The sequence below is a fragment of the Malaya genurostris genome, chromosome 3, assembly GCF_030247185.1.
Source record: "Malaya genurostris strain Urasoe2022 chromosome 3, Malgen_1.1, whole genome shotgun sequence".
Lineage (NCBI taxonomy): Eukaryota > Metazoa > Arthropoda > Insecta > Diptera > Culicidae > Malaya > Malaya genurostris.
The window spans coordinates 186,231,516-186,249,138 of NC_080572.1; the positions used below are offsets into that span (position 1 = coordinate 186,231,516).

Consider the following 17,623-nt stretch of genomic DNA (forward strand, 5'->3'; position numbering starts at 1 on the left):
TAGTGAATCCAAACTTTTGGATACTACGGTATATACACAGACTAACAGACAGGACACTCAAATTAGATTCTTTAATCATTTTAACGGTCATTTCGAATATTCCTTTAGTTTGGACAGTACTCGCATATGGCATGATGGCGCCATGTTACCCTATCAAAAACATCCTGTCTGTCATCTACACTGAAAGAAATTACCGGCCACAAACTGAACGGTTTTTGCTTCATCCGATCCCCATAACGATTTTCAGATCGTTTTAATGTCGGCCATTCAATTTTCGCCTCTGTCAAAACAAATTTGATTTGCATGAATATCTTTGAAAATTGGTTTGAAACATATACACTTGTAAATTGAATTATATTAAAATGTAGATGATTCTTGTTTCAAAATTAATCATCACAGCAGCCATATAGGAAATACTATTCATTCTGTATTGTGTATGATGTTCGTACATATAATTGCATGCCATAAACCGAATGAGTTTAATCTGATTACTGCAAAATTAACTGTCAATATAGCCCAAGTGCCTAAGTGCCATCAATCGGCGTCATCTGAAGTGAGGTGACGCCAATCAGAAGAAAGAAGAAGAAGTGCCTTGCGAGAGACCCATGTAGCTAATTCTAAATGTTGCCAGTCATGTGAAATATACGCACGCTTCTGACAAAAGTTAATGCAAACAATTGTTTATAACCACTGAAAGTCCATGTTGGAGGAACTTGATTGAAAGACATCAATGAAAACTATCCCAAATGCTCCTTTAAAGCTTCAAATCGTTAGATAGCACTTTTTGTCTTGCTGTCTAGCAACAACCTACTTCTAGCATGCTACCCGTAGGACTGAAACGTTAGCTATAATTTTGCTTATATTTATAGTTTCGCGTGCTTCTAACAGTTTCGCTTTTGCATCGATTAACCAATCAGAGCGCTGCTTTCCCTTTGATATATCGCTTACTCCTTCAAAACCGTCGACTATGGCAGGGAAATCCAGTATGCTGGAGATTTTTTAATGTGGAACACATTTTTATTTTCTATATAGGGGTGTAAACTAGAAACTCAAGGAAGAATACACGTATGAATGTGGTCAGGTTTTGAACAATTACAGCTCAGTCAATTTTGTATAAATTATTAATATCATGTCACCATTTGATTGGAAATATTTCTACGTATTGATTTGAATGTTCATAGCCATGTATTTTTAATTGTATATCATTGAAATGTTGATTAATAGCTGGCAGTGTCATATTTTGTCTGCAAAAAATCTCCGGCATACCGGATTTCCCTGCCATAGTCGACGGTTTTGAAGGAGTATGCGATATATCAAAGGGAAAGCAGCGCTCTGATTGGTTAATCGATGCAAAAGCGATGCTGTTGGAAGCACGCGAAGCTATAAATATAAGCATAATTATAGCTAACGTTTCAGTGCTACACGTAGCTTGCTAGAGGTAGGATGTTGCTAGACAGCAAAAGAAAAAGTGCCATAAAACGATTTGAAGCCTTAATTGCTTTGCTCTGATCTTGTGTCATGAAAGATTGGATGAAATCCCATGTTATGTCGTTTCGCCTGAGAAATTGACAACTACCCCAGGGTAAATTTTGAGTGCATAAGATTAATTTCTTATTTATATAAGATGAACTCGATTGATAATGAGAAAAAGTTTATCGCTTCAACCGAAATCGCAGAATGGTAGTAATGGTAGAGAAACGCTATAAAAATAACTACTTGCACACAAAACTTGAACACAAGCTTGGCGAAAAGAAGCTTAAATATCGATATCTGTATCGCAATCATATACAAACATATAATTGCCTACATTTGGGCTATTGATGTAATTTCGTCGGCTAAAAAACAAATACAAATCATGACAAATATAGTATATATTCTGGGTTCGCGTGTTCGGTGTTGGTTCATAATAAAGACTAAGGGGCTGTCCATAAAAGACGTCACACTTTTTTTGACGATTTTTTACTCCCCCTCCACTCTTTTTCACAAATTGTCACAGAAGCAAAGACCTCCCACCCCCCTATGCCACATGTCACGAATTCAAAATAAATAAAATTCATCTCAATACATTCTCAATATGTATGACAAACCATACAAATATGAGGGGAAAATCGATATAGATATATTATTGTTTTAGGTAAAGAATAATATTTCCTTAGTGTAGCATACAGGGCTGAAAAAATAAAGACCAAAACCTCATCAAAACGAGATCACTACCGGAGAATCTTTTCATTATCAGTTGATCAGTGAAATTTAAATCACTTTTGCTGATCACAACAGAAATGATGTCCTGCATCACTCATTTCCGAATTTTAATAGAAGAAGCTTTTACATCAACAAATACACATTTTCCTATAGAATGTAAACGTTTATTGTGGAGATTTTTTTCAGGGAATAGGGCAAAGCAGTAATATAATTAGGTATTTCAAAAATGTGCTCATTGAAAATATTGGACGTCACATTCCAAAAACCTAACCTTCCCTCTGTCACAAAAGGTCACGTTTTATGAACCACCCCCCTCCACCTTGCGGCGTGACGTCTTTTATGGACAGCCCCTAAGCAGACTTCCGTGCATTTGCGGATTCAAAAGTGTGACGATTAATTGAAAATGTCGATCATTAGAAATTTTTGTTGCCTTGTTCCACATTAATGGCTCGAACAACCCCATGGGGCTGAACCTTGTAGTTTTACAGACAAAATAGGACACTGCTAACTATTAATCAACATTTAAATGATATACAATTAAAATACATGGCTATAAACATTTAAATCAATACGTGGAAATATTTCCAATCAAATGGTGACATAATATTAATAATTGATACAAAATTGACTGAGCTATAATTGTTCAAAACCTGACCACATTTCTACGTATATTTTTCTTGAGTTTCTAATTCGCACCCCTATATAGAAAACAAAAATGTGTTCCACATTAAAAAGTAGTAGTAATCACTTTGAAATCGATTTTCTTCTACTCCGAGTGTACTTTTATTGCTGATATCTATTTGTACTATTGAATAAACGATAAAAATGTTGCAAATCACTACTTTTCTTAGTTCCATTTCTCATTGGCAGGTGTCGCTACCGGTAAATCAGCTTTGCGACAATCGCCCTGCTTGACGGCATGGAGCACGGAGGGCGAAACTTACGTAAACAACTGGAATGACAGTTTCGCCCTTTATAGTTCTTACTGAGTTACTAAAATTGCGATTTTTGTAGAATCCGAATTTTTAGGCAATATTGTAGGATATTGAAGCATTTATTGGTAGGAGAGATAAACTCGATTTGTTTACTTTTGTAAGATACGTCCTTCTTTGAAAAACAGCTGGTATGTCGATTATGAGGTAGGGCTTTCCACGCAAGTATTTGATTAGCCCAAATGTATGCAATAGAGTTCATCGCGTTGGGTGTCGCTTGCTTACGAGCTCGATATTCAGGTACTTTATGTCAAATTTGTGTTCAAGATTTGCTTGTATGCAATTATATTTTTACGCACTAGGTGTCGCTTTCTGTATGCATAGCAGTAGTTTGTGGTCGCGCTATTCATTTGTTCAATTGCAATTCGGATAAAAGCGGTTCTCTCATTACGTAGCGAGATTGACTTATTCAAAAATGAAATGGATACCCAAGTAGCCACAACGCATTATATACCTACATTAATTCCACTTTATATAAATTCAGTGCGACCCTCTATAAATGCCATAAAACTAAGAACTTTTATAATGTAAATGTAAAGTGGAAGTGGCCACTTTTTCGACTGATAAAAGATTATATGCGTATAACATGTTAATTGGAATTTGTGAAATAAAATATGCGAATAAAAGAAAAAAACACTCAACGAATCAACACGAAAAATAAAATAAACGATCCAAAATCCGAATAAATAAGACTGGTAGTGAAGCTTTTTAAAAGCCAGGGGACATACATCGCAGGAAGAAAAATGCTTAAAAACGCATTGCTTCAAAATCTTCACAAAAAGACTGCACCTGATCGAATTCAGTTAAGGTGTTTGTCATGTTAATACATCACTTCTGCTTGGCGGTTCAATTTGAATAATTATGCTGCACTAATCGTTCAATATAGACTGTTATGCACTGACAAGTCGTAGACTCGGTTGATTTTTCAAAGGACCGTATGACAAGAGACAGCTTTCTCTTCTGATTATTGTGACGCGATTATAAATTTTACAATTCTTTTCGAAAGTCGATTTCTTTTTCTACAAAGAGAGGTAATCTTATGGCTATTTGAAAAATTAACCGAGAATTGTAAAGAAACGTTATTCAAGATTATGTTCGTTTTGTATCAAATGATTAATAAGAACTAAACCCTTAAGTATTTAATTTCTGTTTGACGTGTATATCGAATTGATAGCGAATTTAATTTCATTGTTATTGTTTTAATTGCATGCTAAAGTATCCAAGCTTTGTGTTTTCTGTAACATGTAATCATAATCATTACCGTGCATCCGATTGCATATGGTCAGTCATGGCCGAAGAGATAGTAGAAGATTATACCGGTTATTTTAGGGCTTCGAATTTACAATCGGAGGTAAGACATACCCGGTGTCAGTGGCTCTCAAAGTTCTGTTTATAATCAAAGTCATATTCTACTAGATGCGACCAATCTCGTCCCGCATAGACGAAATGTTGTTGCGTCTAGAGGAATTCGAAAGTCTGCTGGTGCTGGTCAAAGAGGAATCCGCAGTGACCGTTCAGCAAAATATTCCGAAAATTCTATCGCTTAAACCCGAACTGGACAAGCTTTGTGAGCGACTGGATCAACTGGAGAAATTTGTCTCGATGGTGACGAAAAATTTAGATGCTGTCGAACGGCAGGTCCAAATAGCGGAGGAAGAGCTCGACATTCCGGACAAAACTATCAACGTACTGCTCAAGTCGTTGAATATTTTCGGAAAATCGAAACAGGTGGAAAGACAAACGAACCGAAATGCTAGCGGACTGTATGAAGCACCAGTAATTTTTAAAACGGAGAACTATTTTGGCCCTAAAATTTCCGGTCAGGATGGTACCAACTGATTTGTGAAACAGTAGAATTATATAGTTGAGACAATAAATTTATACAAGTATCTGGTTAGGAAATGTGATTATCACTTGCGAACTTACGTACGTTTGGCGAAGCTAATTACCTTTATTCTGCATCTGAATAAGTCTCGATGTTATCTATAACTAGACGTTTAGTGGGAAACTTGTATCGGCAGTAAGCACACATGTCACACTACTCGGTGGCATCTTTATGTTCGATAGTAGAATCTTTCTGCAGTCCATGTTTCCGAGCAACATGATTCATGAGGTTTGTAGTGTTTTTGAATGCCACATCGCAGTGTGGGCAATCGTATGGCTTATCCTGCAGGTGTACAATCTGATGCTTTCGAAGTGAAGATCGGCTGTGAAAGTTCTTACCACAGAGCTTACAGGTTGTCCCTGGTAGCAATTGATGCCTGATTCTATCGTGATTGAGAAATTCATAATTAGTTCGGAACGTTTCACCGCATGTCGAACATTGAAATTTAATCACGGTGCTTTTCTTCTTCTTCCGGATACGATGACCAGCATTGTGGACTCGATTTTCATGTACCAGTAGGCTGTACTTGAATTTGTAACCAACCGGACAGAAGCTGCATTTCAGCGGCCTGTTGGTTTCATCGTGTAAACTGAGATGTCGATTCAGAGAGGTGATCAGTTTGAATGATTTGTTGCACACTGAACATTTGTGATTTTTACCAAACGAATGAATTTTTGTCAGATGTGCAACCAATTCTTCAAGATCTTCGAGAACTTGATTACAGATGTAGCATTTTCGACTGAGGATGTCTCTGTAATTAATTATTTCTTTTTTCTCTCCTAAATTTTGCCTGGGTTTGCGACCTCGTTTCGATGCAACGTTTGGTGGGTACTTGACTGTTTTCTCGAGAGCTTTGACTTTAGTTTGAGATTTTTTGTCAACTTTTAGATCTGAAACAGTTTGATCAATTCGTTTAACCACTAATTCGTCAGCATTTTCCAAAAGAGATTCTACGAGTTCTTCTTTAATTTCAATAGGTTCTACCTGCATGTCTATTAATTTGAAACCTGCGGAGTTGCTCGATGGGTATGTATCGCGCAATGTCATATCAATAGAATAATTGGCGGCAGACTCAAAATGACGATAGTCAGCTTCTATTTTTTCGGCATCTCTAATCCAGTCAACCAAAAGATCAATTCTTTTGACACAGTCGCCACATATGTCAGATAGGAGATCCGACTTAGTTAATCGAATCTTTAGGACATTTTTGATAACCGTCGAATGCTCCGGCTCACCTAGAATCACTTCTTTCGATATCATTCGCGTTTGGTCGTCGAATCGTAAGCACAACCGGCAACTAGAAACGTGCACTGTTTTACCATTTCTGGAAGAGATTTACTTTAGCCATACTTTACGACTTTAGTCACATTAACAACTCACCGATGTAGGAACCGAAACGGTTCCCAATATTCATTAATTGCCGGTTGATGACTAAAGTGCCACGAGCAAACTGATTCTCCATGACGCATGGAAAAATCCAATCCGGTCCCCGCTCTAATTGCTTGCTCCCACCGTGTCTGAAGGTTTGTGCTCACTGGAAAAGGGACGAGATGTTTCTCCAACCCAGCACAACTGGGAACTGCACACGACATAACAACAATTAACCAAATAATATTTATTAAAAACTTCTTTCAAAAGTTCAACTTTACTGATTCGCATTCGACATGAAGAATCTCTGTCTGTTGTTGTTCATTTAATGCTAGTTCATGAGATTCATGCGATGTCTTCCATCATGCATTCATCTGTTCATTACTGCTACACGCAATCAAAATGAAGCTTCGATATGCGCACTTATTTTAGGGGTTTCGGATCGGTAATATTGCTACTGAAAAAAATCATCTTTAGAGCAGATTCAGCAGCTGCAAGATTCATATGGGTGGTCTATAATGTAAATGAAACTGAAACAAACGTATTCCCAGCAATTTAAAACTGCCGTTCTATTTTTTCTATATTTGAAACATATAAAACGCTGCTGGGGCTGCCAGTTTATTTTGTTATAATTTCTAGATTTAAATTTTAAAACTGACATAAATTATGCATCTAGAACTAGAACACTCCTGAATATGCCCTTATGGTCAAAGTTAATTATTTATGTCAAAATAAATATTAATTTCACATTTACCGAATGTTCGGTTATTATCTACCGAACTGTCTGCACTTCAAAATAGTTGGATAAATTTGAAACTGTCTGCATCTGAAAATAGTTCAGTAAATTTGAAACAAATTGTATTGTACACTGAGAAAATAGTTATTGTAACCGTAACCTGTTTTTCATGATCATTTCAACTATCCGCTTAAATAGTAGTAACGACCATGATATTAGAATATTCACCATCTATATTGTACACAGTAATAGATAACAAAGTCAACTACTTGACTAGACTATTTGTATTTATGACTTTTCTGGTGTGGCCAACATGACAATGGTTGTCATCTTGAAAATATGAACAAATAGTTAAATTCACAATCAGAGGCGAGGTTAAATTGCTCTTGAACACGACTAGTTACTAGTTATTGCTACCATATAAGTATGTTCTTTGGCACAATATAATAATGTTAACGAGAATAAATATAAAGTTGGATAGACGAGTGTGAAGTATGAAAGCACTTTTCATGTTGTTTGCATCAACGGAATTTATGTAGGAAGCACATTATCGTATAGTTTTGTTTTCATCCGACTAGGTGTTCCATTTGTGTTGACAACACAAACTGTCAATAAGCGCATTTACTTCATAATCGTTACATGAGGATTCAGTATAGCGTTGACAACAAGATAGTGCTTTATTTTACATTGGCATTGGTATTATAGGTAAGTAAAGTATGTCTTGTAGCTTATCTCGCTTCTGTAGTTGAAATTGAATTTTTCAACAATTTCGCCGACAATGGCTTTGTTTTTCAGGGAAGTCGCATAATTATTCTAATAGCTCGAATCCGACTGAAATTATAGCAAAATAACGATGGCGGGTGCTGGAAGGGCTGTATGCTGGTTTGCATGTTGACTCGGTTATTGATTATGTTCAACCTACTACATGGAAAACTCTACTGGAAAGTTATCTAGTTCCCTGGATATGCTGCTACTAAGTAATGCTTCTTCGCTTCAACGTTGCCTCTGAAAATTTCATGAGACAACGCTGGAACGAGTGGAACAGTTTTGATATCACCACTTGAGCTATTTTCCTAGAAGGATTATGTCGATCTGCGGACATAAAACTCCGATCAAATGGTTGGTGAAATACGCTAAGCCATCAGGGCTAGACTAAACATAACTATTTATTTTTCAGAGTACATTCAAAGATACCATCGTATCAGAACCTGTCAGTTTGGAGAGAAATCAATCTTCAGATCAGCAACGCCATCGTGTGGCATCACATTGAATATATCATGTCAATTGTACCCGCTTGTGAGGAATTCCGGCAACCGTCAGAAGGCTGGCTGCATTCCGGCTGCTGTCAAAATTGTCCAGGCGAAATTGCGTCATTATCTCGCCGTACGTGTCTTGTTTATTTCCTTCCTCTTTCTTTTTTCTTTTTTTTTATTCAACTTCATTTGATATTCGTCAATCCCGCATGTACGTACAAAAAACGAATCTTGAGACAAGGTTAATGAGATTGAAATATGGGTATGTTTGGTAATGAGAAAGTAATGTTATTGGCAATAACATTTTTCCATGATTAGTATATATGAAGGGCAATAACTTATTGCCTTTCATATGTATCTTTTATTGAAAAAATAAAATCAAGACGCTTAAAATGTAGAACCGATTCAAAACGGTTCTGCCAATCTTGTATGGCAAGAATCCGACAGAAAAAAACGTTAATAACCGCTAGGCAAAATTCTCTGCCGGAAACGGTTGTTGCATTGTTGCCAGACTTTTGCCGGAATTCTGGCAAAAGCCAGCCGTCTGGAGGGAAATCTGCCCGCCGCGTACAAGTGGGTATGGGTGCGCCATCCCCATTGTAATGATTATTACAATATGCTGTTCAATATTACTGTTCTAGGACCAAAACCAAATATAGTAAAAATGTACTTGACTATTGTTGTAATCATCCGATTTGATAGTCAGTTGAAAACCACTATACTCTCATGGTCAAATTGATCCTCCCATATAGTAACTGTTACCATAAATTTTTTCTGAGTGTACGATAAGCAATTTAACGAACGATTTGTTAAACGCCCTGGTTGTCGATTCAACCCACTTAGAAAAAAACGTTCAACGGTGGTCCTTCATTGGTCCAATAAGTTGGATCATTGGTCCAATGAAAGTCCAATCAATCGTTCAACGGGAGACCAACACGGGACCTTCGTTGGCCGATTTTGAAACAGACCGTTGAACCGAATGCCATTGTTTTCGTTCAACAAACCCGGCAGACAGAGGTCCATTGTTGAGCCATTTTTAGCATGAGGAGTTGGAGCCCCGTTGGACTAGTTTTACTGCAGAATTTCTGAAGTTTTTTCCACTTATTTGTTTGAACTAACAATACATACCTGCACAATCGCCCTTATTCTGAATAACGACGTATTGATTTTTCGATCGAATGTGGTTCGATCGAATCATAGCTACCTTTGATTTTGCTAGCGTTATGAGGAATACAAATGAAATACGAGCGAAAAAACGATACGACGTTATTCAGAATAAGGGCGAATACTTCTACTTCACGTAGAATAACAACACAGACTAACAGACAGGGCACTCAAATTAGATTCTTCAATCATTTTAACGGTCATTTCGAATATTCCTTTATTTGGGACAGTACTCACATGTGTCATGATGGCGCCACGTTACCCTATCAAAAACATCCTGTCTGTCATCTATACTGTGTTTATTTTTTTCATTTACCAACAGAGTTGCCATTCATGCAGAATTACCTGTAATGTATTGATTTGTATACGTCCATGCGAATTTCATGCAGGATACAAATTTAATACATATTGCCAAAACTATATACAGAATTATGCCTACTTTTCATCCTCCAACGCAATACAAAATCGAACCCGTTTTGTTACAATATTTACTTGCTTCTGGTCTGCCGCCACTTAATTTTGGGTGAAAACTACCAACACAATAAAAAATAGTCTAGATTAACTACGTTGAGTCAAATAAATGGTTACCTTCCAACATCGCGAAAAAGTTAAATATATTATCAACGTATTCCAAAAATTTATTGTGACGATTCATTTTCAAAAATTTTGATGAAATCAGACATCCCTGCAAGCAGCTGATCGGTGTTGACAAACGAGGGGAAACCAACTAGTAAAAAAACTTTTACGTCACACAAGGGGTATACCGATAGTAAATAGTTCGCGCAGTAGGTGGAACTAGTGCATCACGAAAAATTATTTTTATAAGAATTTACTCATACTGTCATGTCTGTTAGTCTGTGATAATAACAAACTTTCTTTCTATGTAAAGGTAACACTTAATTTTCACACTATTTTTGCAAGAGAAAAAACAACAACAAACCGTTCCAGCAAATTGAACGAATATTTCGTGCAATATGTCGTTCAACAAGCGCTCAAAAACCAACAAAATTGAACGGCCTGCTGAGAGGGAATGCACAGAGTGCTGGTTTTACAAACCAGGGGTGTAATCACGTAAGGTGATTATCACCAAGTGATTATCACTTTTGAAAATTTGGAATCATGTAAGGTGATAATCACCAAGTTCTGTCACCACTGCTGAAAGGCTAACATCACTATCAAATGTTGACATTACGTAAAGTGATAGTCACCACGATTTAATCACCTCCATGTCAAAATGGAGGTGATAGCAATTTAGTTATCACTTTTAGTAGTGATTTGATTTTTCGAGCAGTGGTTTTATAAATTATTGTCCGTTAGGTGAATTTTTAACCACTGATATAAACATAACCTACCAAAATTGGTCGGAGAGAATAATTTTTTAATAAAATTCGTACTGATATTGTGTCAAAATTAAATACCAAAATGAAAAGTAACTTAGTTTGCATAGTTTGAAGAATTCATAGAATGAACGGTAGTATTTATCAATTAAATCAATTCATTTATGTTGTAATTGTTATTTGAAGGAATATCATTGGGGTATTCGTAGAGTCAAAGATAAATTGCTTTCTGGAAAAGTGAAAGTTTGTGAATGTAGACATCTCCTGTTGCACATAACGCAACAACATAAAAAATCTGCTAACATTTTCATTAGAATTAGATGATCGTGACTTAGTGAGCGATCTTTCTCATTCGAGAGGAATGCCATTCGTTGTGAAACATCAAGAAGATCTAACAATTCGTGTGATTTCAAAGCTAGCAAATTTGTCCCAAATAACTGACTGTAACATTGATTTCCATTGAAAAATAAAAATCGGCACTAAATTAAACCAACAAGTGAATTTTTTATTTGTTTTTGCGCAGTTTGCCATACTCGCGAGGTAATTTTTTTCAACGTTACTCTTCGATCCATACAAATCATCATTGATAAACATGACTCGAATTAATGAAAAGGATTGAAAACTATAGGAATAAAAATTAAGATTTTAAAATATTATATGGGTATACGCCACTTTCATATGTTACTCCTCCTAATATCACATTCATATTTTAATCCTGAAAAATTGACGTTTCTTGACAGGTGATAAATGGAGCGAAGTTGGCTCAATCATCGGTGATGGTGATAGTAAAAGTGATCACCTTCGGTGATTCCAAACATTCTGGTGATCACCTCTTTATCACCAGGAGGTGATAGTCACTTATCACCTTACATGATTCCACCCCAGGGGTAGTATTGTGCAATTAAGTTGAATTAACTTTTCCGTACAAAAAAACCGTTCGTTTCGAGTTTCATAATTCGGCCCCAGTTGTCGTATGTTCGAGCCCCGACCTGCAAGGGACCTCAGTGTCAGTAGAACGCTAAGAATTGGTTAATGGGTCTACCGAATCGAACTGTAACAAACAAATAAAACACATTTTTGAGTATAAGTAAAAACGAACGGAGTCCAATCTATACAAATAATTAGGTTTTTTACCGTCACTGCCATCCTCAATTTATTTGACAGTTCAGTAGTATTGTTTACACGCTCGCAAACAGTGGCGTACCTAGGGGTGGGGTCGCGGTATTGAGGGGCGAAGAGGGCACTCGCCCAGGGCGCAACGTTTTTAGAGAGGCGTAGCACCAGCCATGCAATGGTTTTGTGAGGTATGAATAAAAATCTGTTCAAACAGAAGGTCAAATTCCACCAAACGAATGTAATACCAAGTTTTTTTTTGTCGATTAGAGGTAATCATGAGGATATCATTGTGTTATCAAACAACATCACAACGCAATACAATGCACAAACCTGTGTGGTTTTACCTTTTTTTATATATATAAAAAATAGGTATAGAATTCGCTCAAACTTTCGAAAAATTTTCCGAGGCCCGGAGGGCCGAATGACATATACCAATCGATTCAGCTCGACGAACTGAGCAAATGTCTGTGTGTGTGTATGTGTGTGTGTCTGTATGTGTGTTGTCAACTAAGAGGTCGAGATCTCAGAGATGGATGGACCGATTTTGATCAAACTAGTCGCAAATGAAAGGTCTCCCCGTCACCCAGAACGCTATTGAATGGTTTTGAGATCGGATGTTTACTTTTTGAGTTATACGAAGTTTTATGTCAAAATTTTCAGTTTTTTGACAGTATCTGTCACATTTGACCTTGAAAACAGAATATGTTTCCAGACTTAGATTTCGCTCGGTAATACCTATCCAACAAGCCATAGATTGTTAAAATCCGTCCATTTTTAACGGAGATATCGATATTTTTGTGTAAGCCTTATTCCAGTAGAAGGAATTTTGAGCGCTGTATGAAAAAGCAATGCTTGGGAGCAACATGAAACACGATTTTCATACTGTTACATATAATTGTTTCTAAGAACCAAAAAGACTGTGTACAGCATCCTTTTTTATGACAATTTGCCTCGGACCAATTTTAGCACGGTTCATTTTTGGCAACATAATCTTTCGAATATGGCATATGTAAACCAGATGATACCAGCATTATCGAGTTGGAAGTAATTCCATAATTATATTGATTTAAACTATTTACAGCAATGAATGCTGGAAGAACATGCCCAAGTAGCAAATGTAACTTATTGAAATTTCAAGAGGTTCTACAATTGTTTTAGAATTGTTTATTATGTTAGTTATGTTCGAAAAGATTTATAAATATATTAAAATCGGTTGTGCAACTTATTCCTGTTAAGTTTTACGATAATACCGAAAAAAATCACTATAGAACAACTTCAAGTATATTTAAAACAATTGTGCAGCAAATCACCAACTTACCCACGTTGCACTAGAAGTTATAGAAGCACTGCCAAAAATTTCACATCTTCATGTAAAAACGAAGTAACTAAAACAATTGTTCAACTTATCAAAAATTTGCCAAATGGCTGTCATAGTTGTATCCGACTCAATATATTCCGAAATGGCTTTTTATCTCTTGTGAAGAAAAAAATAGTGAAGTTATGCTCTCCGCAAGGCAAAAACTGATAAGCCGAATTGAAAACCTCGCAGTAAAAACTATTTTGCTGCTGAGTCCGCATTATCTGGACTACCTCATGAAATTTTAGGTCAGTGTGTGCAGTTTTCATCATTTTTAGGAAAACAATTCGAAACTTGCAAATCAGTTGTACCAGATATATCTGCTTGAAATGAACGTAAAACTTGTCGATATGAGAATATTATCGTAAAAATTTCAGAAATACAGCATTACATACGTAATGAAAACAAAAATTAAATATGACAATTTGAATTAGGTTTTCATCTCGTGAAAAAATGAACAGACCTGACATCACTTTTCAAAGATGTTGAACGAAAAGTTAAGTTCATCATAGTTACTCTCATAGTTACATATTACCGCTTTAGCAACTTGTTTTTGCAACTCCAGCACATGGGCTTCCAAAATAATACATACAGTGCGTAACACAAAAGTCGAGCCCGCTAAGATGAATGACTATACTGAATTATTGTTTAATTCAACTAGAAGATTCAAACGGATAAAAAACAACGTCGAAATATTACCATGTTAATGTTTCCTGTTATTTAGAAAATATAAGTCGTTACGTTGCGTGAACCATTTTCTATTCAACTCACTGTTACCATTGATGCCATATTGGAAAATATACAAGAAAAATTCATTTCGAAATTTTTCAGGTTCAATAAAACATTAGTGTTCTCAAAATCGTCTGAAAATTTTAAGAATGTTTGAATATACGTATTTTAAACACCCTTCCGATGATTTTTATTGAAATAATAGACTATTATTTTCACAGAAACTGGTGTACAATCATCAAAACACGTTAATTCAAAGGCGCTTGAAAATTTCGGGCGTACGAATACAGGTTTCATCGTAAAAATGCAGTTCGTTTTCGATTTTTCATTCACAAAAACACAAAAGATCAACTCTACAATATGTAGCATTATCATTTTTCATGTGCAGGTTATTTTACAAGATCAATTTTTGTATTAAGAGCAGTTGTATTAAAAACCAAATGTGAAACTTATTCAGAAGAAATTAAGTTTGTTATGTTTTTGTAACGTCATACCATTTCTTGTTTACATTACGTAGTAGTTTTCACGAGTTTCATAATTGTTTTTCCCTGATTTTATTACTGCCTTAGTGATGGGATCGACGCATGAGTTTTTATATCAGTTGCACAATCGTTGTGAAAAAATATTCGTAATAATGGAAGAACTTGAAGATATGTTGCATAACACAGAAAAATTGCGCTATTCCCATAACACAACAGGTACTAGAAAAGTAATATGAACTGACTTGATAAATTGCACAATCAGTAGAAAAATGCAGGACAGCAACTTAACATGCTACTTGGGTGACTTCCATATACCATACGACTCAGTTCGTCGAGATCAGCAAATGCGTGTGTGACAAATAATTCATATGAAAAGTCGTACACTCCCAAACAAGGTTCCTGAATTACGTTTGTATCCGACTTCTGATTGCGGAACCACAGGATGATATGTGAAACGAAATTAAAATAATGCAATTAATTTTTCTCGTAGATGGCTGAACCGATCTAAGATTCAAATGAAATCTAAGAATCATCTATGATTCAAATGAGAGGTCTTAAAATCCTATAAAACCTCTTACTTTTTAATCAGATCCGACTTCTGGTTTAGAAAATGCAGGGTGATTAGTATAAAAATGTCCATTTCACATAAATTAATCAGGTTTATCGGGTTTGCAGATTTGGATAGTCGATTACCAAATAAATTTATTTCAGTTTGAGCGGTATTCGTTTTTGGATTCGGAATGTACCCCCAAATTTTAATTCGCACTACAATTTCTCAAAGATGTCTACACACTGCTCAGGTGAATTTAACTGATTTCGGCTACACCGATTTTAGAATTCCGGTTCCAGTATCGAATCGATTCTCAAAGCTCAATCATTTTCTCAAAAAAGACCAAATCGAACTTCAAAAACAAATATTACAGGACTTAAGGTCCCATACAAAATTGGTGAATTTTATCCGATTCTGGAGTTACAGATGATGAGTTTATAAATTTCATGTAAATTGTTTGGCGTAATAATTTATGGCCATTCGAATCATTTTGGGCTATGCTAATTCCTGAATACCGGCTCTGGAAGTACCATAAATAATGACGAAAAACTCTAAAGTGGAACTTACTTCGACATCTCATGGAATGTTCAATCGATTGTCGCACGCTGAGATTGAAATTCGATATGTTTTGCAGTTTCGGCATTACAGGGTAATGAGTGATTAAAATCTCAATTTGCCGTTCAAAACGACGATAATTAAAATAATGTCATGAGAACTAAAACACCTAAGAATATCCATGCAAAAACACATGCGTATTGATAAAAAAAGGTATCATCTCACTGCTAGGTGGATTAATCACGTTTTTTATAATAACTTAGGTTGTGAAGCGAATTACTTACCATTCTAGTTAAAATTTGACAGTCGAGCAACTATTATATCGTTATGAAAATAAACCCTGCTCGAGAGCATGGATATTTTTGACAGTATGATAGTGATTTTCCGAAAATCTTCAAAAAGTTCTAATTTCAGATCTTTAGTAAAAAATACTCCTGAATTAATTTCTTTTTACACTTTCAATAAAATAAGTTCCCAATAAAAAGTTTCAATACATTGTCAAACGAAGTAAATTTTCCTCGAAGTACTTCTTACTTACTTACTTCTTGCAATTTTATACCACTTCTTATAATTTTATTTCCAGTACAAATTAAGCCCAACCCGCTCGGCTTTATGGCTACCTGGACAGCCATGGACACCACATGGCTACCAAAATTGGTTCAGTAACGGCTGTAAAATCCAATTTTTCAAATTGGAAAGAATTCGATGTGGAAAGATCCTGGTGGATACGGTTGTATCGTTTGAGTTGTACAGGGTCCGCTTAGTTTTATCCTTCCGCTGAACGAAAATGGTTGTGTATACGCTTGAGGAACGCGTGAAAATAGTGCAGTTTTACTTTGAAAATAATGGTGAAGAAGACGCCGATTTTGGCCAAAAAATCATCATCTCGGATGAGGCACATTTTCATCTCGGCGGGTATGTTAATAAGCAAAACTGTCGCATCTGGGGACGGAAAACCCGCACGTTATCATGGAGAATCCAATGCATCCTCAGAGAGTAACGGTGTTGTGCGAATTTTGGTCTGGCGGCATCATTGGGCCACTTTTCTTCGAAAATGAGGCAGGAGCCGCCGCCACGGTCAATGGTGAGCGCTACCGCGCCATGATTAGCGATTGATTCTTCCCGATACTTAAAGAGGAAGACTTGGACACCATTTGGTTCCAACTAGACGGCGCTCCGTGCCACACAGCCACGATCGATCTTCTGAGCACAGTCTTCAAAGATCGAATTATCAGTCGAAATTCGGATGTCGTTTGGCCGCCTCGGAGCTGTGATTTGACGCCGTTAGACTATTATCTTTGGGGGGCTGTCAAAGATAAGTGTTATGTGGACAAGCCAGAGACAATTCAAGCCTTGAAGGACAACATTCGTGCAGTCATAGCTGAAATAAAGCTGCATACAATCGAAAATGTACTAAAAAACTGGACCGACAGTATGGCGTACTGCAAGGCCAACCGAGGCAGCCATTTGAATGAAATTATATTCCACAATTAACCGGAAGGATTGTAGTTTAATATGAAAAAATAAATTTTGAAATCGGATGAACCATTTGTGTTTTATTGCATGTTAAAAAAAAGTTACATGGCGGACCCTGTATGTCTGGCAGCGGTGAGGCAGTCGGTCACCAGAATGTCTGCCAGTCATATTTTCCCGCTGGCAGCGTTTAGTTTAGTGGCAGTCATGCCCATGCGGGAAATAGCTTCCCATCCGTCAAACTTTGAATTTAGCCGCAGTTTTAGTTATAACCAAGGATGACTTTTATCGTATCAAAGAACGCTCTCTAGCAACTCTTCACATGATTCAATCAGTGTCATCAAAGAGAGACGAATATCATCTCAACGACAAAAAACCGGCATGGTTTTAACATACACTGAAAATAATTTGCACGCTAGCATGT

The 17,623-nt window shown here is 36.4% G+C and overlaps 2 protein-coding genes across 2 annotated transcripts; one reads left to right on the forward strand and one right to left on the reverse strand.

Annotated features, from left to right (window-relative positions):
• Nucleotides 1–4,356: 4,356 nt before the first annotated feature.
• On the forward strand, nucleotides 4,357–5,096 carry LOC131436109 (biogenesis of lysosome-related organelles complex 1 subunit 4-like). Its single transcript, XM_058604604.1, has 2 exons — nucleotides 4,357–4,545; nucleotides 4,611–5,096. The coding sequence occupies exons 1-2, from the start codon at nucleotides 4,402–4,404 to the stop codon at nucleotides 5,031–5,033; spliced, it is 567 nt and encodes a 188-aa protein (XP_058460587.1). The 5' UTR covers nucleotides 4,357–4,401; the 3' UTR covers nucleotides 5,034–5,096.
• Nucleotides 5,097–5,125: 29 nt separating this feature from the next.
• On the reverse strand, nucleotides 5,126–6,751 carry LOC131438681 (zinc finger protein 225-like). Its single transcript, XM_058608854.1, has 2 exons — nucleotides 6,460–6,751; nucleotides 5,126–6,403 (listed from the first exon to the last, which is right to left on the reverse strand). The coding sequence occupies exons 1-2, from the start codon at nucleotides 6,669–6,671 to the stop codon at nucleotides 5,233–5,235; spliced, it is 1,383 nt and encodes a 460-aa protein (XP_058464837.1). The 5' UTR covers nucleotides 6,672–6,751; the 3' UTR covers nucleotides 5,126–5,232.
• Between the last annotated feature and the right edge of the window lie 10,872 nt (nucleotides 6,752–17,623).